The sequence below is a fragment of the Ranitomeya variabilis genome, chromosome 3 (assembly GCF_051348905.1).
Source record: "Ranitomeya variabilis isolate aRanVar5 chromosome 3, aRanVar5.hap1, whole genome shotgun sequence".
NCBI classification, from domain to species: domain Eukaryota; kingdom Metazoa; phylum Chordata; class Amphibia; order Anura; family Dendrobatidae; genus Ranitomeya; species Ranitomeya variabilis.
This window is the reverse complement of record NC_135234.1, coordinates 372,344,040-372,363,647: the sequence shown is the minus strand read 5'-3', so window position 1 is coordinate 372,363,647 and position 19,608 is coordinate 372,344,040. Positions and strand designations below refer to the sequence as shown.

The 19,608-nt window shown below is 41.8% G+C and overlaps 1 protein-coding gene across 5 annotated transcripts in view; it reads left to right on the top strand.

Moving 5' to 3' along the window:
• INPP5B (inositol polyphosphate-5-phosphatase B) overlaps positions 1-19,608 on the top strand; it is a 219,723-nt gene that overhangs the window by 130,631 nt on the left and 69,484 nt on the right. For all 5 annotated transcript variants that reach the window (XM_077295945.1, XM_077295947.1, XM_077295948.1 and 2 more), the window contains 2 exons: positions 15,672-15,788; positions 16,934-17,118. In XM_077295945.1, the coding sequence (XP_077152060.1) occupies positions 15,672-15,788; positions 16,934-17,118 (302 nt within the window). The remainder of the gene's footprint in view (positions 1-15,671; positions 15,789-16,933; positions 17,119-19,608) is intronic.

Here is a 19,608-nt window from a genome sequence, read left to right as displayed (position 1 = left end):
TGCTATGACTGCCGGACGTCTGCTGAAAACTCCCGTGCTTGTCATTACGGAGCTCTTTTGAAACCCAGCCTGTGGCCAGGCTTCAAAGGAATCTGTGATTTTTGCTATATGCAGCGTTGTTGTATATAGCACAAGCGATCAGACGATCGCAGCTTCAAGTTTCCTAAAGAGACTATTAAAGGGAACCTGACAGCAGGATTGTGCACAGTAACCTACAGACAGTGTCAGGTCTGCGCCGTTATTCTGATTACAATGATACCTGTGATGAAATCCGTCTTGTGGTTGTTGTTACTCTTTATTTTCAGTTTTTAGTTAATGATATACCTGTGCCCCGGGGTGGGCCTGGAGGGGGGGTTCTTTGTGTAGGGCTCTGATTAGATATTCATAATGCAGACTGCTGACAGGTCACTGATCCCTCAGTGACATGCCCCCTAGTTTGCATAATGAATACATGTACATACTGAATTAAAAAAACACTTCTGCAGGCAGGTGCCAGCTGTGGCCCCTGCGCTGCAGCATAATCGCATGTTTAGTGTCCTAGTAATAACTGTTCTTGATGTTATTGAGCTAGTACAAACAAAATAAAAAATCAATTTCAAAATAGCGCCCACTGCATCTGCGCAATAGCTGCTATCGGTGTCTATAGAGATCCGATAGCTGCTATTGTGCAGGCGCCGGCGGCGCCATCTTGCTGGAGAAGAAAAAAAAATGTCCTACTTCAATGCCACCTGCGCAGTAGCAGCTCTCGGTAACAGAAAAATTAAAAGTTTATGACTCTGGGAAGAAAGGGAGGCAAAAACGAAAATTAATTAACTGAGTTTGGTCATGTCGTGACAATTAAAGGGGGTTGAACAAAAATATCCTGTGAAACGTTTAGGAATTGCAGCCATTTTCATACAAAGCCTCCTCATTTCAGGGGCTCAAAAGTAATTGAATAAATTAACTGTACCCTAAATAAAATATTCATTTTTAATACTTCATAGAAAATCCTTTGCAGACTGCAGACAATGATCGCTTGAAGTCTGGAAGCCATGGATGTCACCAAACTCTGGGTTTCCTCTTTTGTGATGCTTTACCAGGCCTGTACTGCAGCTGACTTCAGTTGTTGCTTGTTTGTGGGTTTTTCTGCCTTCAAGGGGTTGTCCACTACTAGGACAAGCCCCTTCTTGATCAAAATGTTTGGTGCTGATAAAATAATAAAGCGTATACTCTCCTCCCGTGCCAGTGCCGTTTCTGTGGTGTTGGCACTTGCTCTCCAGGGGCTCCAATGCGGTTGTGATGCTGGCTCTGTCAGTTCTGGCATCCCTGTCCCCGCCTTCGGACAAATCGAACAAGAAGAGGATGTCCGGGTTCCAGCTAAGCTTGGACTTCCTCTTCCTGGTCATTTCAACAGGAGGCGGGGACAGTGACGCCAGCCCTGATTGGGCACCGGCGTCACAATAACAGCACAAGAGCCCCGGGTGACAAAGTGCCGACACCGTGAGAACGGTGCAAGCATGTCAGGGGAGTATAAGCTTTATTTTATCGAGGCCAAGCGAGAGGTATGAGAAGTTGTTGTTCAAATAGTGGACAACTTCTTTAACCCATTCCCGACATGCGCCGTACTAGTACTGCTCTGCAAGAACTGAGTTTCCGCAAATCGCAGTACTAGTACGGCGGCACAATCGCGCGGTCTCACGGTGAGCACTGCGGAGATCGCGTGCGGGTGTCAGCTGTATGTGACAGCTGACACCCCGCAGCAATGCCCACGATCAGCGCTAGCTCCGATCGTGGGCATTTAACCCCTCTGATGCCACTGTCAGTGGTGACAGCGACATAAAGGGGCATAGCGCAGGGACCGGGGCTCCATGCGCTCTCCCACCGAAACAACGCTATGCGATCCTGTTGTTCCGGTGTCCTCCATGGAGTCCCCGGATCTAAAATGCAGCGGGGCTCCTTCCGGGTCCTGAAATGAGGTGGCTTCCCGGCGCCTGCTGAGAACAGGCGCCTGCTGAGAATAGGCGCCGGAAAGCCTCCTGCACTGCCTGTCAGATCGCTGATCTGACATAGTACTATGCAAAGTGTCAGATCAGCGATCTGTTGTAATATAGTGATGTCCCACTCTGGGACAATGTTATAAAGTAAAAAAAAAAAAAAAAAAAAAAAAAAAAATCCTCAAATAAAGAAAAAATAAATGTTTTCCAATAAATCAATTTATTTATGTAAATAAAAAAACAATAAAAATACACATATTTGGTATCGCCGCGTCCGTAACTACCCGCTCTATAAAACTATCCCAAAAACGAGGCAAAAAGCAATGCTTTATCATTATACTGCCGAACAAAAAGTGCAATAAAATGTGATCAAAATGACGTATATAAATAAACATGGTACCGCTGAAAACGTCATCTTGTCCCGCAAAAAAAACCGCCATAAGGCGTCATCAGCAGAAAAATAAAAAAGTTACAGCTCTCTGAATAAAGCGATGCAAAAACAATTATTTTTTATATAAAATAGTTTGTGTAAAAGCGCCAAAACATAAAAAAAGATATAAATGAGGTATTGCTGTAATTGTACTGACCCGAAGAATAAAGCTGCTTTATCAGTTTTACCAATTGTGGAACGGTATAAACGGGCCCCCTAAAAGAAATTCAGGAATTGCTGTTTTTTGTTCATTCTGCCTCCCAAAAATCGGAATAAAAAGCGATCAAAAAATGTCATGTGCCCAAAAATGGTACCAATAAAATGTCAACTCGTCCCGCAAGAAACAAGACCTCACATGACTCTGTGGGCCAAAATATGGATAAATTATAGCTCTCAAAATGGGGTGATACAAAAACTATTTTTTGCAATAAAAAGCGTCTCTTAGCGTGTGACGGCTGCCAAACATAAAAACCCGCTATAAAAATCCGCTATAAATAGTAAATCAAACCCCCCTTTATCACCCCCTTAGTTAGGGAAAAATAATACAATTAAAAAATGTATTTATTTCCATTTTCCCATTAGGGTTAGGGTTGGGGGCTAACGTTAGGGTTGGGGTTAAAGTTAGGGTTAGGGTTGGGGCTAAATTTAGGGTTAGGGTTGGGGCTAAAGATAGGGTTAGGGCTGGGGCTAAAGTTTTGGATTCTTTACTGTAAGAGCAGTGAGACTATGGAACTCTCCGCCGTATGATGTTGTAATGAGTGATTCATTACTAAAATTTAAGAAGGGACTGGATGCCTTTCTTCAAAAAGTATAATGTTACAGGTTATATATGCTAGATTCCTTGATAGGGCGTTGATCCAGGGAACTAGTCGTCTGATTGTTGTATGTGGAGTCGGGAAGGAATTTTTTTCCCCAATGTGGAGCTTACTCTTTGCTACATGGGTTTTTTTTGCTTTCCTCTGGATCAACATGTTAGGGCATATTAGGTTAGGCTATGGGTTGAACTAGATGGACTTAAAGTGTTCCTTCAGCCTTAATAACTATGTTACTATGTAAAGTTAGGGTTAGGGCTGGGGCTAAAGTTAGGGTTTGGGTTGGGGCTAAAGTTAGGGTTGGGGCTAAAGTTAGGGTTTGAATTATGTTTACGGTTGGGGTTAGGGTTGGGATTAGGGTTAGGAGTGTGTCAGGGTTAGGGGTGTGGTTAGGGTTATGGTTAGGGTTGAGATTAGGGCTGGTATTAGGTTTAAGGGTGTGTTGGGGTTAGGGGTGTGGTCAGGGTTATGGTAAGGGTTGGGATTAGAGTTAGGGGTGTGTTTGAGTTAGGGGTGTGGTTAGGGTTATGGTTGGGATTAGGCTTAGGGGTGCGTTGGGGTTAGGGTTGGAGTTAGAATTGGGGGGGTTTCCACTGTTTAGGCACATCAGGGACTCTCCAAACGCGACATGGTGTCCGATCTCAATTCCAGACAATTATGCTTTGAAAAAGTAAAATGGTGCTCCTTCCCTTCCGAGCTCTGCCGTGCGCCCAAACAGTGGTTCCCCCCCACATATGGGGTATCCGCATACTCAGGACAAGTTGGACAACAACTCTTGCAGTCCAATTTCTCCTGTTACCCTTGTGAAAATAAAAATTTGGGGGCTAAAATATCATTTTCGTGGAAAAAAATATATTTTTTATTTTCACGGCTCTGCATTATAAACTTTAGCGAAACACTTGTGGGTTCAAAGTTCTCACAACACATCTAGATAAGTTCCTTGGGGGGGTCTAGTATCCAATATGGGGTCACTTGTGGGGGTTTCTACTGTATAGGTACATCAGGGGCTCTGCAAACACAACATAACGCTTGCAGACCATTCCATCAAAGTCTGCATTCCAAAAAAGCGCTCCTTCCGAGCGTTGCCATGCGCCCAAACGGTGGGTCCCCCCCCCCCCCACATATGGGGTATCAGCGTACTCAGGACAAATTGGACAACAACTTCTGGGGTGCAATTTCTCCTGTTACCCTTGGGAAAATAAAAAATTTGGGGCGAAAAGATCATTTTTGTGAAAAAAAATATGATTTTTTTTTTACGGCTCTACATTATAAACTTCTGTGAAGCACTTGGGGGTTCAAAGTGCTCACCACACATCTAGATTAGTTCCTTAGGGGGTCTACTTTCCAAAATGGTGTCACTTGTGGGGGTTTCCACTGTTTAGGCATATCAGAGGCTCTCCAAACGCGACATGGTGTCCAATCTCAATTCCAGCAAATTTTGCATTGAAAAGGCAAATGGCGCTCCTTCCCTTCCGAGCTCTCCTGTGCGCACAAACAGGGGTTTACCCCAACATATTGGGTATCAGCGTACTCAGGACAAATTGTGCAACGACTTTTGTGGTCCAATTTCTCCTGTTACCCTTGGTTATTTTACTAAATTGGATCTGAAGTAAAAATTTTGTGAAAAAAAGTTGTGTTCAATTTTTTTTAAACATTCCAAAAATGCCTGTGAAGCACCTGAAGGGTTCATAAACTTCTTGAATATGGTTTTGAGTACCTTGAGGGGTGCAGTTTTTAGAATGGTGTCACTTTTGGGAATTTTCTGTCATATAGGCCCCTCAAAGTCACTTCAAGTGTGAGGTGGTCTCTAAAAAAAATGGTTTTGCAAATTTTGTTGTAAAAATGAGAAATCGCTGGTCAGCTTTTAACCCTTATAACTTCCAAACATAAAAAAAATGTTTCCAAAATTGTGCTAATGTAAAGCAGACATGTGGGTAATGTTATTTATTAACTATTTTGTATGATATGACTCTCTAATTTAAGGGTATAAAAACTAAAAGTTTAAAAATTGCAACATTTTCAAAATTTTTGTCAAATTTCTTTTTTTTTCACAAATAAACGCAAGTCATATCGAAGAAATTTTTACCACTATCATAAAGTATAATATGTCACGAGAAAACAGTCTCAGAATCACCAGGATCCGTTGAAGCTTTTAAGAGTTATGATCTCATAAAGTGACAGTGGTCAGAATTGAAAAAAATGGCCTGGTCAGGAAGTTGAAAACAGGCTTCGGGGTGAAGGGGTTAAGCCATAAATGAGGCATCTTGTCGAAACGCGTAGGCTAAAGTTGTTGTAGTGTCATATGCTGCTATGTGTTGATGTTCACAATATATTCCTTATGGTACATCCATTAAACTTTTTTTAATTATGGATAAAAAATAACATTTATTTATCCATAAAGTACCTATATCCCGCTGGATTTTCTCCACATGTGTATTTCTAACCAGTTGCTCGGCTACCTTCCTTCTGTGCGGGATCAGATGAGGAGGAGCCTGAACAGATGAGCTGACTTGTTTTTCATATTTGCACAACTTCTTTAAGTTTTGTTTTGGGCTTCATCTATCCAAAGAATGCTTTTCTAGAATTTTGCCTCTTTAGATGTTTGTTTGGCAGATTGTAATCTGGCCTTTATATTTTTAAGGCTTATTTATGGTTTGCACCTTGTGGTGACCTCTCTGTATTTTCTCTCATAAATTCTGTTTATGGTAGACTTACATACTGAAACACCTACTTCCTGGAGAGTGTTCTTCACTAGGGTGGATGTTGTGAAGGGATTTTTCTTCACCATGGAAAGGATTCTGTGATCATCCAACACTTGTCTTCCTTGAACATCCAGGCCTTTTTGAGTTATAGAAATACATGCAGCATCACACTCCGGTTCCGAGTGCCGGCAACAGTGCCAGGTATTGAGGCTAGAGACACACGTGAGTTTCTCGCATTGCACTCGTTGCACTCGCAAGTGTAACCCCGGCCATAGCCAGAGGTCGGTACACGGTAGCTGGAGTATAATTGTGAGGAAAAGCAGTCTCGCAAGGAAGGAAGTGCACTGCTAGGTTTAAGTAGGGTGTTCAATGAGGAGATCACAGGGTGGAGACAATCAGGAACAAAATAGGTACTATTATCTGGGTTAGCAAGAAACTGTCTAGCAAGCTGAATAGCTCAATGGGAAGAGCTGGTGCACAGGGTTCGAGTCATGACATGAATGATGGTCTGTTTTCATTGATAGTTCCTTCGACCGCATGTTGTGGTTTCACAGCAACAGATTGCAAATGCAAATGTCACACCTGTAATCAGCTCCAGACCTTTAACTTGCTTAATTAATGGGCTAGCAAGGGAATAGCCCATGCCGCCCCTTACAGAGCTTTTGAGATAATTGTCCAATTACTGTTGGTCCCTTTTAAAAAGAGGTAGCTGCATATTAAATTTTGTAATTCCTAAACCTTTTCTCCAATTAGGATGTAAATACCTTCAAGTTAAAGATGAGAGTCCATAGCATATATAGTGTCTCTGTGTGACCTGTAATCTCTATAAAAATAATATTTTAATAAATATTTTAAAAACACCAAAAAAGCCAACATTTAGACAAACGGATAAACACAGGATATTCAATCTGGTAGACCCACAGTATTGTAACGTGGTTCATTAGGTAGTTATGGTAGTTTTGATCCACCTGAAGGAACCTGTGAATCCCTGCTCTGATAACTTCAACTGTTACTGCCTAGCCTGTATGGGGTGAGTTATGGCGCCTCTACTCAATGGTGTCTCTCGCTAACACTCCCTATCCATCCTTGTTGTAAAAAAAATAATTATTCATGAGCTGGGTATAATGAATAGTGGTGTGGGACATGTATGCTGATAACTGGGAGCTCACGGTAATAAAAAAACCAAAAACATTAAGTTATTTTTATATCTATATCACTCATTGCTGGTGCTTGAGTTATATTATTAGTTTTATAGGGATTACCGTACATGTTTCATCAAAATAATTTAAATTCCCTTTTGCCATCAGCTATGTTACACAGCATATACAATGTCTCCTATGTAATGTATATCTTTTAGCCCTAGTGTCTCTTATGTGATGTGTATACAGCGATTTCATTGTCTTCTATGTAATGTATATACAGCAGTCTGTGTCTACTATGGGATGTATATACAGCTGTCTGCGTGTCTCATAGGGGATGTGTTCACAGCAGCCTCAGTATCTTGAATGTAAAACATGGAGGTGCAAGCATAATGGTTTGGGGATGTTTCTTATACTATTTATCACATACCAGGCACAATGGACCAGTTTGAATATGTCAAAATACCGGAAGAGGTCATGTTGCCTTATGCTAAAGAGAAATGCCCTTGAAATGAGTGTTTCAGCAGGACAACGACCCCAAACACACCAGCAAGTGGGCAACATCCTGGTTCCAGACCTACTAGATTGATGTTATGAAGTGACCTTCCCAATCTCCAGACCTCCATCCGCTTGAGAATTTGTGGAGTGACATAAAAAATGCTGTTTTTGATATAAAACCTAAGAATGCAAAAGAACTGTGGAATGTAGTAGTCATCTTGGGCTGGAGTATCTGTTAGCAGCTGTCAGATGTTAGTTGGCTCCATGGCACACAGATGTATGATTATCAGAAATAAAGGTTATACAACTAAATAATAGTGCAGTAATTAAAAGAAAAGCTGAGTCTGTAACCAAATTTTTTAGACTGTTGTGACAGTCACTGGTGAAGTGATGGAGGGGAGATACATGTCGCTGTGCATGATCGCATCAGTGATGTGAAACCAGATTAGCTTCCTCCAGCAGTGTGTGTTGGGACGGTATATATAAAATTATATAATGGGCTGGTTAATGTGGACATTCATAAAGCGGGAAGGATAATGTCCATGTATCTCCTCCTAAAAAAATTGCCAGGACCTGTGTGATGTCAGAATCATGTGATCAGTCACATGATGGAGTGACAAGGTCAGGGCTTAAAGGGAACCTGTCACCCCCCAAATCGAAGGTGAGCTAAGCCCACCAGCATCAGAGGCATTCTGTAATGCTGTAGATAAGCCCCCGATGTATCCTGAAAGATGAGAAAAAGAGGTTAGATTATACTCACCCAGGGGCAGTCCCGGTACGATGGGCGTCACGGTCCGGTCCGGGGCCTCCCATCTTCTTACGATGACGTCCTCTTCTATTAGTCATGCTCCGGCGCAGGCGTACTTTGTCTGCCCTGTTGAGGGCAGAGCAAAGTACTGCAGTGCGCAGGCGCCGGGAAAGGTCAGAGAGGCCCAGCCAGAGCTTCCAGTGCTCAGTGGTTCCTGGAGAGAGAGGACTCCAGGAAGTTGTGTGCCCTAACTGAACCGTGCATATTGCTGTGTGTTAGCGGTCTAATACCACTAAGAAAAAGGACTGTTTCCTTTCTTTTGTTTCTTTTAACTTGCTGTTTTGCCCGGAGGGCTGTGTTTACTTTTAAGCTTGGTTTATGTTGCTACAATAAACCAAGCAGTTTCTTAAAGAGACTCTGTTCCAGAGATACCTCTGTGTCCAGCTGAGTTAGGCGCTCTACCACACTGTATATATTCAAGTTTGTAAATGAAAATGCATACTATTTTTTGTTTGTTTTTTTATTAGCCTTTTATTCATTTTCTTCATTTTTAGTTTACAAATTGATATGTTGTTCATATTTTCATTTGGAATTAAATGTGCACTGGTCCCAGTGCATTTATGTATGAAGGATTGAGTTTTGTCTCAGTTGTGTTAAACGCGCTGCTATTATTTTGGATATAACTGCATTCTTCGGACCTCCCACTGCTTAAGCGCTATAAATGTAACTTGAGCAGTGATGAATTTCCCACTGTTTGGAGACCTGCAGTGTGCGATACATTTACGTTTGGAACGACTTACTGCTGCAAGTTCTTTACAAAGAGTCGACTGTGCTCCAGACCAAGACAAACCCGAAAAAGCAGTTGTAACAACATCAAGAACACCACTACCATCTCAGCCTCAAAGAACAGCAATTCCAGCAATCACATTAGGGGAAAGTTAATTACCGTATTTGTTTGACCAAATACAGCCAGATAATTTTCAAGGTGATGATTTAATTTTAATAAATAACTAAACCATTTTAAATGTAATCAAATCCCTCAGGTCTTTTGGTAAATTGATGTCTAAATATTTAAAACCTTGATCTTTCTATACAACCTGCAAACCCGGACCTGGGAAAGACTTATTCAGGGGCACCAACATGGGCTTTCCTCCGTTTACCCTTAAACCAGAGAGGTCACCAAAATGATTTAGTTTGCCAGAGGTCCTCCTGTCTGACTGCCGATTACCCACAAATAACAGGGCATCATCTGCAAGCTTCTATTCTGTATAAAAAAATGTAATTCTATCAGTAGGAAAAAAGCACCTACAGTTTGCTACGCAATTTCTCTGGAATTTAATATTGCACCATGTGTGGTTATAAACTGCTATTTGGGCACACAGGAGAGCTCGGAAGGGAAGGAACGCCACTGGCTTTTAGAGCGCAGATGTGACAGGAATAATTGGCTGGCGCCATGTCGTATTTTCAGAGCCCCTGAGGTACCAGTACAGGGTGATTCTATTTTGTCAACTATACCCTCAATCAAATTCATATAGGGGCATGATAGGTACAGTACTTAGATCCTACGTATTTTTTTCAGTTTTGTCATTTCAGTACTTGTCTATTATGCCCAGCTTGTGCCACTGTAAAAGCACAAAGCGCAATTCATTTAGACTGGCACTTTGCTTGCCACTCTTAAAGAGGACGCCACTGGAGTAAGATGCAACTAATTCATTAAGGGGTGCACAATTCGTAATGCATTACGTACATGTTAAAACTGCTATGCGTCGCCACTAGAAATGTTACTCCGGTCAGGGATGGTAGTACATTTCGGGCATAATTTGTGCCACCAAGTGGCGTCAATTTTGATGAAGTTGCCAGGTGGACCTTTCCTTGCCCCATCCTCCCCAAGCTCTGTAGGTGTAGCTGTCCGGGACTGGCGTAAAAATGCCAAATATCACAACATTTATTTGTAATTTCGAGTTGCGCAACTTTATAGCCACATTTCAAGGTATTTTATGCCGCACAAATACTTAGAGGAGTCCGACACAAAGTTTCCTAATTATTATACTGTGTTTCCTGGTTTTATAATCACCCTAAATGTGGCCCTAACGTTCCGCCTAGACAAATGACAGGGCTCATGAATGAAGGGGTGCATTTGGTGATGTACATAGCAATGTAACCAGTTGCTGAGGCTCTGAGATAACATGATAGACGTGGTAACAGTAAGGCTGGGGTCACACTTGGCGTAAGACAATACGCCACGTATTATACGTCCGTACTACTGCCGTAATACGGAGAAATGTTCCCAAAATATTGATCCGTAGTCAGGGTGTGTCAGCGTATTTTGCGCATGGTATCCTCCGTATGTAATCCGTATGGCATCCGTACTGCGAGATTTTCGCGAAGGCTTGCAAAACCGACATCTAATGGATTTATGTGCTCAAATGTTCGGGAAAACATATATACAGTATATATATATATATATATATATATATATATATATATATATATATATATATATATATATATATATATATATATATATATATATATATGTCATTGAGACACATATATATATATTCTGTATATAGATTTCATTCAGCGCGATATCTGTGAACAGCCGGTAATTCAATTGCCGGCTCTTCATTTCTCCTGCACAAACCCGACAGGATATGAGACATGGTTTACATATAGTAAACCATCTCATATCCCCATTTTTTTTTGCATATTCCACACTACTAATGTTAGTAGTGTGTATGTGCAAAATTTCAGCGCTGTAGCTGCTAAAATAAAGGGTTAAATGGCGGAAAAAATTGGCGTGGGCTCCCGCGCAATTTTCTCCGCAAGAATGGTAAAGCCAGTGACTGACAGCAGATATTAATAGCCAGGAGAGGGTCCATGGTTATTGGCCCCCCCGTGGCTAAAACATCTGCCCCCAGCCACTCCAGAAAAGGCACATCTGGAAGATGCGCCTATTCTAGCACTTGGCCACTCTCTTCCCACTCCCTGTAGCGGTGAGATATGGGGTAATGAAGGGTTAATGCCACCTTGCTATTGTAAGGTGACATTAAGCCAGATTAATAATGGAGAAGCGTCAATTATGACACCTATCCATTATTAATCCAATTGTTTGAAAGGGTTAAAAAACACACACACACTTATGATTTAAAAGTATTTTAATGAAATAAACACAGCGGTTGTTTTAATAATTTATTGCTCTCTCAATCCATTTGCAGGCCCTCGCTTGGCAAAATAATAAACGCACAAGATACATACCCTCTGCTGAACCGTCACGTCCCACGAGGTAATCCATCTGAAGGGGTTAAAATATTTTACAGGCAGGAGCCCTGCTAATGCAGCTGTGTGCTCGTGCTTGTAATTCCCCGGCGAATGAATGAAATGTAGGTCATTGACCTACATTTCCTTCAGTCGCGGTGATGCGCCCCCTGGTGGATGTCCTCATATGACCTGGAGCGTGGGAAAAAGTTCCCAGGCTGCAGTTCATGAGAACATCCAGCAGGGGCGCATCACCGCGACTCAATGTAAGTACAGATCCAGCTTTCCTTTCAGCACCCAGGGATTACAGGCACGAGCGAGTGGTTTATCGCAGCTCGTGCCTGTAATATTAGTTAACCCCTTCAGATGGATTACCTCGTTGGACGTGATAGGACATCATAATTGACGCTTATCCATTATTAATCTGGCTTAATGTCACCTTACAACAGCAAGGTGGCATTAACCCTTCATTACCCCATATCCCACCGCTACATGGGAGTGGGAAGGGAGTGGCCCAGTGCCAGAATAGGCGCATCTTCCAGATGTGCCTTTTCTGGGGTGGCTGGGGGCAGATGTTTGTAGCCAGGGGGGGCCAATAACCATGGACCCTCTCCTGGCTATTAATATCTGCCCTCAGTCACTGGCTTTACCATTCTGGCGGAGAAAATTGCGCGGGAGCCCACGCCAATTTTTTCCGCCATTTAACCCTTTATTTTATCAGCTACAGCGCTGAAATTTTGCACATACACACTACTAACATTAGTAGCGTGGAATATGCAAAAAAAAGGGGGATATGAGATGGTTTACTTTATGTAAACCATGTCTCATATCCTGTCGGGTTTGTGCAGGAGAAATGAAAAGCCGGCAATTGAATTACCGACTTTTCACTAACACCGCTGCGAATTTCTCGCAAGTCACACTGCTGGTCCGTGTGGAATCCGTATTTTTCTCGCCCCCATAGACTTTCATTGGCGATTTTTTTTTTTGTGCAATACGCTGACAAACGCAGCATGCTGCGATTTTCTACGCCCGTACAACGCCGTATATTACGGATCCGTAATATATGCCTGATAGGACTAGACCCATTGAGAATCATTGTGCCGTATGTAATGCGAGTTTTACGGACGTAGTTTCTGCGCTCTTACGTCCGTAAAACACGCATGTGTGACCCCGGCCTAAGGATTGTGATAATCGTTGGGATTGTTTTTCTTATTTGTTGCTACTTTTACGTACACATGTTTTTGTTACCATATTCTGAGAGATAGCTTTTTATTTTTCCATTCCAATAGGCTTGTGTTTTGCAGGATGAGCTCACGTTTTCATTGATATTGCTTTGGGGCATGTAAGATGTACCTACAGCAGATTTTTATAACTTTTTTTGTATTTTGAATTACCGTATTTGAATTTTGGCATTTGTTTTTATTATTTATCTCCTTTGTTCACTGTGACATCAATTTGATTCTACAGGTAATTTTTAATTTACAGCAATATGAAATTTCTATAGATTTTTTTTTTTTTTTTTAATCCCCTTCCTGACTCAGCAATTTTTCTTTTTTTTTTTCGTTTTGTTTTTTCTTCCCTTTATTCCAAGAGCCATAACTTTTTTCCTGTCAACATAGCATTTTGAAGGCTTTCTTTTTGCGACTAGTTGTAATTTTGAATGACACCATCCATTTTATCATGTGATATACTAGAAAGCGGGAAAAATTCCAAGTATGGCAAAATAGTGGAAAAAGCGCAATTCCACCATTTTTGTTTTTAGAGGGTTTTTTTTATGGCAAAAAGGACCTGACAATATAATTCTCCAGGTCAGTACAAATATGCATAGTTTTTGTTCTATATAAGTGGAAAAAAAAATCATAAAGTTGTAAGTAAACAAAAAAACAAATGCTTGGGTTGCCATTTTCTGAGAGTCATAATGCTTTAAAATTTCAGGAGATGGAGCTATGTGAGGGCTTGTTTATTGCGCCCTGACCGGATGTTTTTATTTATACCATTTTTTGGTTAGATACAACATTTTGACCACCTCTTTCTACATCGCATAGATCGCTCCTATGTAGTAGAATTGCTACATTGCTATGAGTGCCGACCACAGGGTGGCGCTCACAGCAATCCGGCATCAACAACCATAGAGGTCTTCAATAGACCTCTTGTTGTCATGCCGAAGCATCGCAGACCCCCGATCAAGTGATGGGGGTCAGCGATGCGCGCATTTCCGGCCTAATGGCCGGAAGCGCTAGTTAAATGCTGCTGTCCGTGTTTGACAGTGGCATTTAACTAGTTAATAGCGGCAGGTGATTTGCGGGCACGTGTCAGCTGTACAAAACAGTTGACATGTCCCGGCTTTGAGGTGGGCTCACCACCAGAGCCCACCTCAAAGCAGGGGATCTGACCTCGGACGTACTATCCGGTCCGAGATCAGAAAGGGGTTAAAGCTATTTGGAAGGAAAAAAATTACATTTTAATTTTTCCCACAAAAATGTTGCTTTAGCCCCAAAGTTTTAATTTTCACAAGGGTAAGATGAGAAATTTCACAACAAATTTTGGGGTGCATTTTTCCCTAAGTACACCAATTCCACCCTCCCCCACCATATGTGGTGGAAAACCACTGTTTGGGAGCACTGCAGGACTTTGAAGGGAAGTGGTACATTTGACTTTTGGAAAGCAAAATTGGCTGGAATAGTTAGTGGATGCCATGTGATATTTGGAGAGCCCCTGATGTGCCTAAAAAATGTAAATCCCCCATTAATTACCCCCTTTTTAAAAACTACACCCCTCAAATAATTTATCCAGAGGTGTGTTGAGCACCTTGAACCTGCAGGTACTTCACAGAATTTCAAAGTTTGAAAATGTTGATCCGTGAAAATAAAAAAAAATGTTTTCCCTCGAAAATGTTGCTTTAGTCACAAATTTTTCATTTTCACAATGGTAACGAGAAAATGGACCCTAAAGTTTTGTGTGCAATTTCTGTTAAGTACACAGATACTCCAAATGTGGTGGAAAACTACTGTTTGGGCGCAAAGCCAGGCTCGAAAGGAAGGAGCGAAGTTTTGTAATGGTTTGCTGTCTCCATGTTGCATTTGCAGACCCCTTGATGTGCCAAAACAGCAGAAACCCCCCCACAAGTGATCCCATTTTGGAAACTGCAAGGAAGCATCCCAAATTGCCTACATGTCGAAAAAGCACAAACGTATTGTGCAGTGCCATCTGCACAATCTGCACGGCTAACTTTTTGTACCATACTGTTTTCGCATGCACTGCATGATCTGAGAGATCTACACCTCCATGAATTATAATCCATGATACAATCTGGCTTTGGGACTTGTGTTGTGGTGCCTCGTACAGTGACAAGGGAATTGTTGTCACTGTGTATTGTGGTCAAGATAAGGACATCCCTCCTGTCCTAATACTTGACCACTATCACTTTGTCGCTACATTGTGCTCTGTTCTCTCACTTTCTCAGCACTTGCCCAATTAGCGGCTTAGGGAGAACTCTGATATCTTTGCACGGTGCCGCATGCAACTGTACCTCTGACAGAGAGGGTCTTGCAGAGTGGGATTAACCCTTATCCAGCAGTAGGTATACCATTTCCCCCTCAATTTTTCACTTCGCTCCCAGGGCAGAAGGGTCAGTTTGGATGTCCCTGTCTTCACAAACCCTAAATCTGTGGGTGCATGCTGAGGTACTTTTGCACAGCTTATATATTTAAATTTTGTATCTTACCCTGTATTGTCAGGATTTTGGCCTCCCTCTGAAATGAATTAGAGATTCATCTATACAAATGTCCCTTTGGGGTTTGTATACCTCAGCAAATTTTCTGCTGAAGTGGACAACTACTGGATGCATATTATATAGACAATCAAAGTTAGAATCGTCTTGGGGAGGACACTGCTCATTATCACTACAATGCAAACAGGATTGCTTCAAATCGTGTCCTGGTCATGGCCATACGGAAAACTGGTATGTTGTATAATTTATCAGCACTCCAGTATTAAGGAATCTTAGAACAGTTCCAAGACCTCTAACTTTAGTGATCTGTCATGTCTCACTGACTATGAGAAGTGGATAATTCACCAGAAATGTCATTTCTACTCCTTATTGTGTCTGTAGATCAAGTTGATCCGACTTGTGGGGATAATGTTGCTGCTGTATGTGAAGAAGGATCTGGCAAATCACGTTTCAGAGGTGGAAGCCGAGACTGTGGGCACAGGAATCATGGGAAGGATGGTGAGTTTATATAAATAAGCAGAATCATCTTGGCTAATGGATTCAGAGGGATTGTCCATGAGATGCACAGACGGAAAAAAAAAATCTATCTGGTCTCCACCTAAGTAGTATTAAATCAAAAATCATTTCTGATATAAACTGAATATTACCTTTATTATAAAGTTAATTTACAATGTAATATATATTAAAATAAAGATTATTATTTTAGTATTATTAACATTTAATACACATCAAGGAGCAACAACTAAAACCAGAATGGGGTATAAACATTTTTTTTTTATGATGATGCATTTTGAACCTTGAAACACTTGTATCTGTGGTGAGTTTATAGTGCAAGGAAAGTATTTGTTTGATTGGGCAACATAAGTGATCATATTATAGAGCTGGGATTCTCTCATCTTGTGACTGGTATTGGTATAATATAAGAATTGCTGTGTGTGCTCTTTAAAGTGGACCAGTTACCTGGTTAGAAGTGGCCAGTATTTGATCTTATTTTCTTTCCTTTTCTGTGTTTTTTCTGTGTGTTTTTGAAATGCTGCATATAGTCCTGGGCCTTTTCTTTTAGCACTAATTAGGTCCTTTGAAGTGTGTGTGCCTCATAGAGTAATACCGTAATCTAGAGTTGCTTTCAGACATGCCCCCAGAGAATCCTGTGAGCAATACCACTTTGGTAAAGGCCGTAGAAATTACCACCAAATAAAAAGGCCGATATCTCTTTAACCATTTGGCTGATGTAAAAACAAAGCAGGTGATCAGCGGGAATACAATAAGAACAAAAACCACCAACTTTTGACATGGTGACAGGTCCTCTCTAATACACAAACCTATAATTGACATTTTTATAATGTAAGCATTTAATAACATTCATGTCAATTATTTTCATATGGACTACAAATGTTTCATTACTTTGTCTGAGTGCTTTATTAAAAAGGCTGCTAGCTCATGACTGGTGGAGGGTGTGGACATTAGGACCTCCTGACATCTTCTGTTACATTGCTTGGGGTTGCTCAAACCAGTTCTTAGTCATTATTTTCAGTAACAATCCAAAATCAGTTTTATGAAGTTTGACTTAAAAGTGATGGTTTTTGTTGTTTTACTAGACTACAGCTAATGATTAAAGTGTCTCTTCCATGTGCACTCTGCAGGGTAACAAAGGAGGTGTGGCGATCCGTTTTCGATTCCATAATACTCACATTTGCGTTGTTAACTCCCATCTGGCTGCTCACGTTGATGAATATGAGAGGAGGAACCAGGACTTCAGAGACATCTGCTCCAGGATGCAGTTTCCTGAGGTGGACCCAGCACTCCCCCTGACTATTCACAAGCATGAGTATGTATCCCATTTTACAACTTTACCACTACTGTGGTTTTGATTTCCTACAGCTAATTTGGGAAAAAATGAAACATGAATTATAGGGGTTCTGATGAATTGAGAGGTCAGAACCAATCCTAATGAATTAGGCTGCGTTCACAAAGCGTTTGCCACTGCATTCAGTATCTCTGTCCGGGGTCTCAGTTACCCTAGACAACATTATCCAGGCCAGATTTTAATTTCTCTCTTCTGACGTGAAGAACATGTCAGAGAAATCATGTCCTCCGGCCCTTCGCCTCCTCTTCCTGAAAATAAACTGTCAGGCACAGCCTGAATGCGCCAGCCGGCCAGCAACAGCAGGGACTTTTTCTGTTGATTCCGATTGATCACTGTGATAGACCCAATGACAGTGATCAAAAGCCAATGATTAGTATGTCACATTCCCTACCCATCCCCTTAGTCAAATTAATTTTTTTATTTTTTTTTATTGTATTGTTTTCATTTCTTCCATTTTTTGTCATTAGGGTTGGGGTTAGGGTTATTTCAAAAGTTAAGTTAAAAAAATGACGACGATATGATGACTAGTGTTGATGGCAGGTGCTCGCTACTCTAGTTGCATCGGAGTGATTGGGTGTGCACCAAGTATCACAGGCGCTATAGTGACATGCTCTAGTCTACACCCTGCAAGTTTCACTGCTTTTAGACAGCCAAAAAACATACGGGGATTGTCTGCCATACACAGGCTGTCCCCGCATTGTTTGGGGTGTCAGCCGCAAAATATGTGGGGCAGTACACAAGCATGTTGCTCGAGCACCTGATGCGAACTGGAGTAGCCAGCACTTGCGCTTAACACAAATGAAGACATATTCAATATGACGACCTAATGTTGTGCCAGCTTCTAGTCTACTATGGAGGCTATTGAAGCATGGCAAAAGTTAAAAAAAAAAAAGTTTTCAAAAATATGAAAAAAATAAACGTTTAACCCCTTTCTGACCTCGGACGGGTCCGAGGTCAGATCCCCTGCTTTGATGCGGGCTCCGGCGGTGATCCTACATCAAAGCCAGGACATGTCAGCTGTTTTAAACAGCTGACATGTGCCCGCAATAAGCGGCGGGTAGAATCACGATTCACCCACCGCTATTAACTATTTAACTACCACTTCCGGCCATCCGGCCGGAAATGCACGCATCGCTGACCCCCGTCACGTGATCGGGGGTCAGCGATGCATCGGCATAACAACCAGAGGTCTCCTTGAGACCTCTAGGGTTATTGATGCCGGCTTGCTGTTAGCGCCACCCTGTGGTCGGCGCTCATAGCAATGCAGTAATTCAGCTACATAGGAGCAATGTATGCTTCGCTCCTATGTAGCTGGGCCGATCGAGTTGTGCCATCTTCTAGCCTCCAATGGAGGATAGTGAATCATGGCAAAAGTTAAAAAAAATATGAAAAAAAAAAGTTAAAGTCGCCCCATTAAAAATAAAACAATAAAAGAAGTCAAATATACACATATTTGGCATTGCCGCGTTCAGAATTGCCCGATCTATTAATAAAAAAAAAAGAAGGATTGACCTGATCGCTGATTGGCGTAACAAGAAAAAAATTAGAAACACCAGAATTACTTTTTTTGGTCGCCACAACATTGCATTAAAATGCAATAACGGGCGATCAAAAGATCGTATCCACATCAAAATGGTATAATTATAAACGTAAGCCCGGCGCGTGAAAAATAAGCCCTCACCTGACCCCAGATCACGAAAAATGGAGACGCTACGGGTATCGGAAAATGGCGCGCTTTTTTTTTTCCATCATCATAACAGCAGGTCAGTTTTAGCATTTAGTGAACCTAGCAAAAAAGCCCCCAAAAAAACCAAGTGTGAGATTGCACTTTTTTTTGCAATTTCACCGCACTTGGAATTTTTTTCCCGTTTTCTAGTACACGATATGGTAAAACCAATGGTGTTGTTGAAAAGTACAACTCGTCCCGCATAAAACAAGCCCTCACATGGCCATATTGACGGAAAAATAAAAAAGCTATGGCTCTGGAAAGAAGGGGAGCGAAAAACGAAAGCACAAAAACGAAAAAGGGCTGCAGCGTGAAGGGGTTAAAGGACCACCAAATTTTATGAAAAAGAGTAAGAGTCAGAAAACGTCTAGAATTGAATTTTAAAGGGAACCTGTCACCCCCCTCAGGCGTTTGTAACTAAAAGAGCCACCTTGTGCAGCACTAATGCTGCATTCTGACAAGGTGGCTCTTTAGTTACAAACGCCTGTACACGCTGAAATAGACACTTATAAAAAGTGCCCCCACATACCATGAATCCGTCCCGGAGACGGGACTTTGCTTCCTAATCAGACGCCGCACAGCCGTCACTTCGGGCCTGCACATGCTGGGCGCTGCCTCCTCTTCCTTCATTATCGTCCAGGCACCTGCGCTGTAAGTACGAAGGGCAGCGCAACTGCACATGCCCGGAAAAAAACCTTACAGCGCAGGCACCGGGGACGATAATG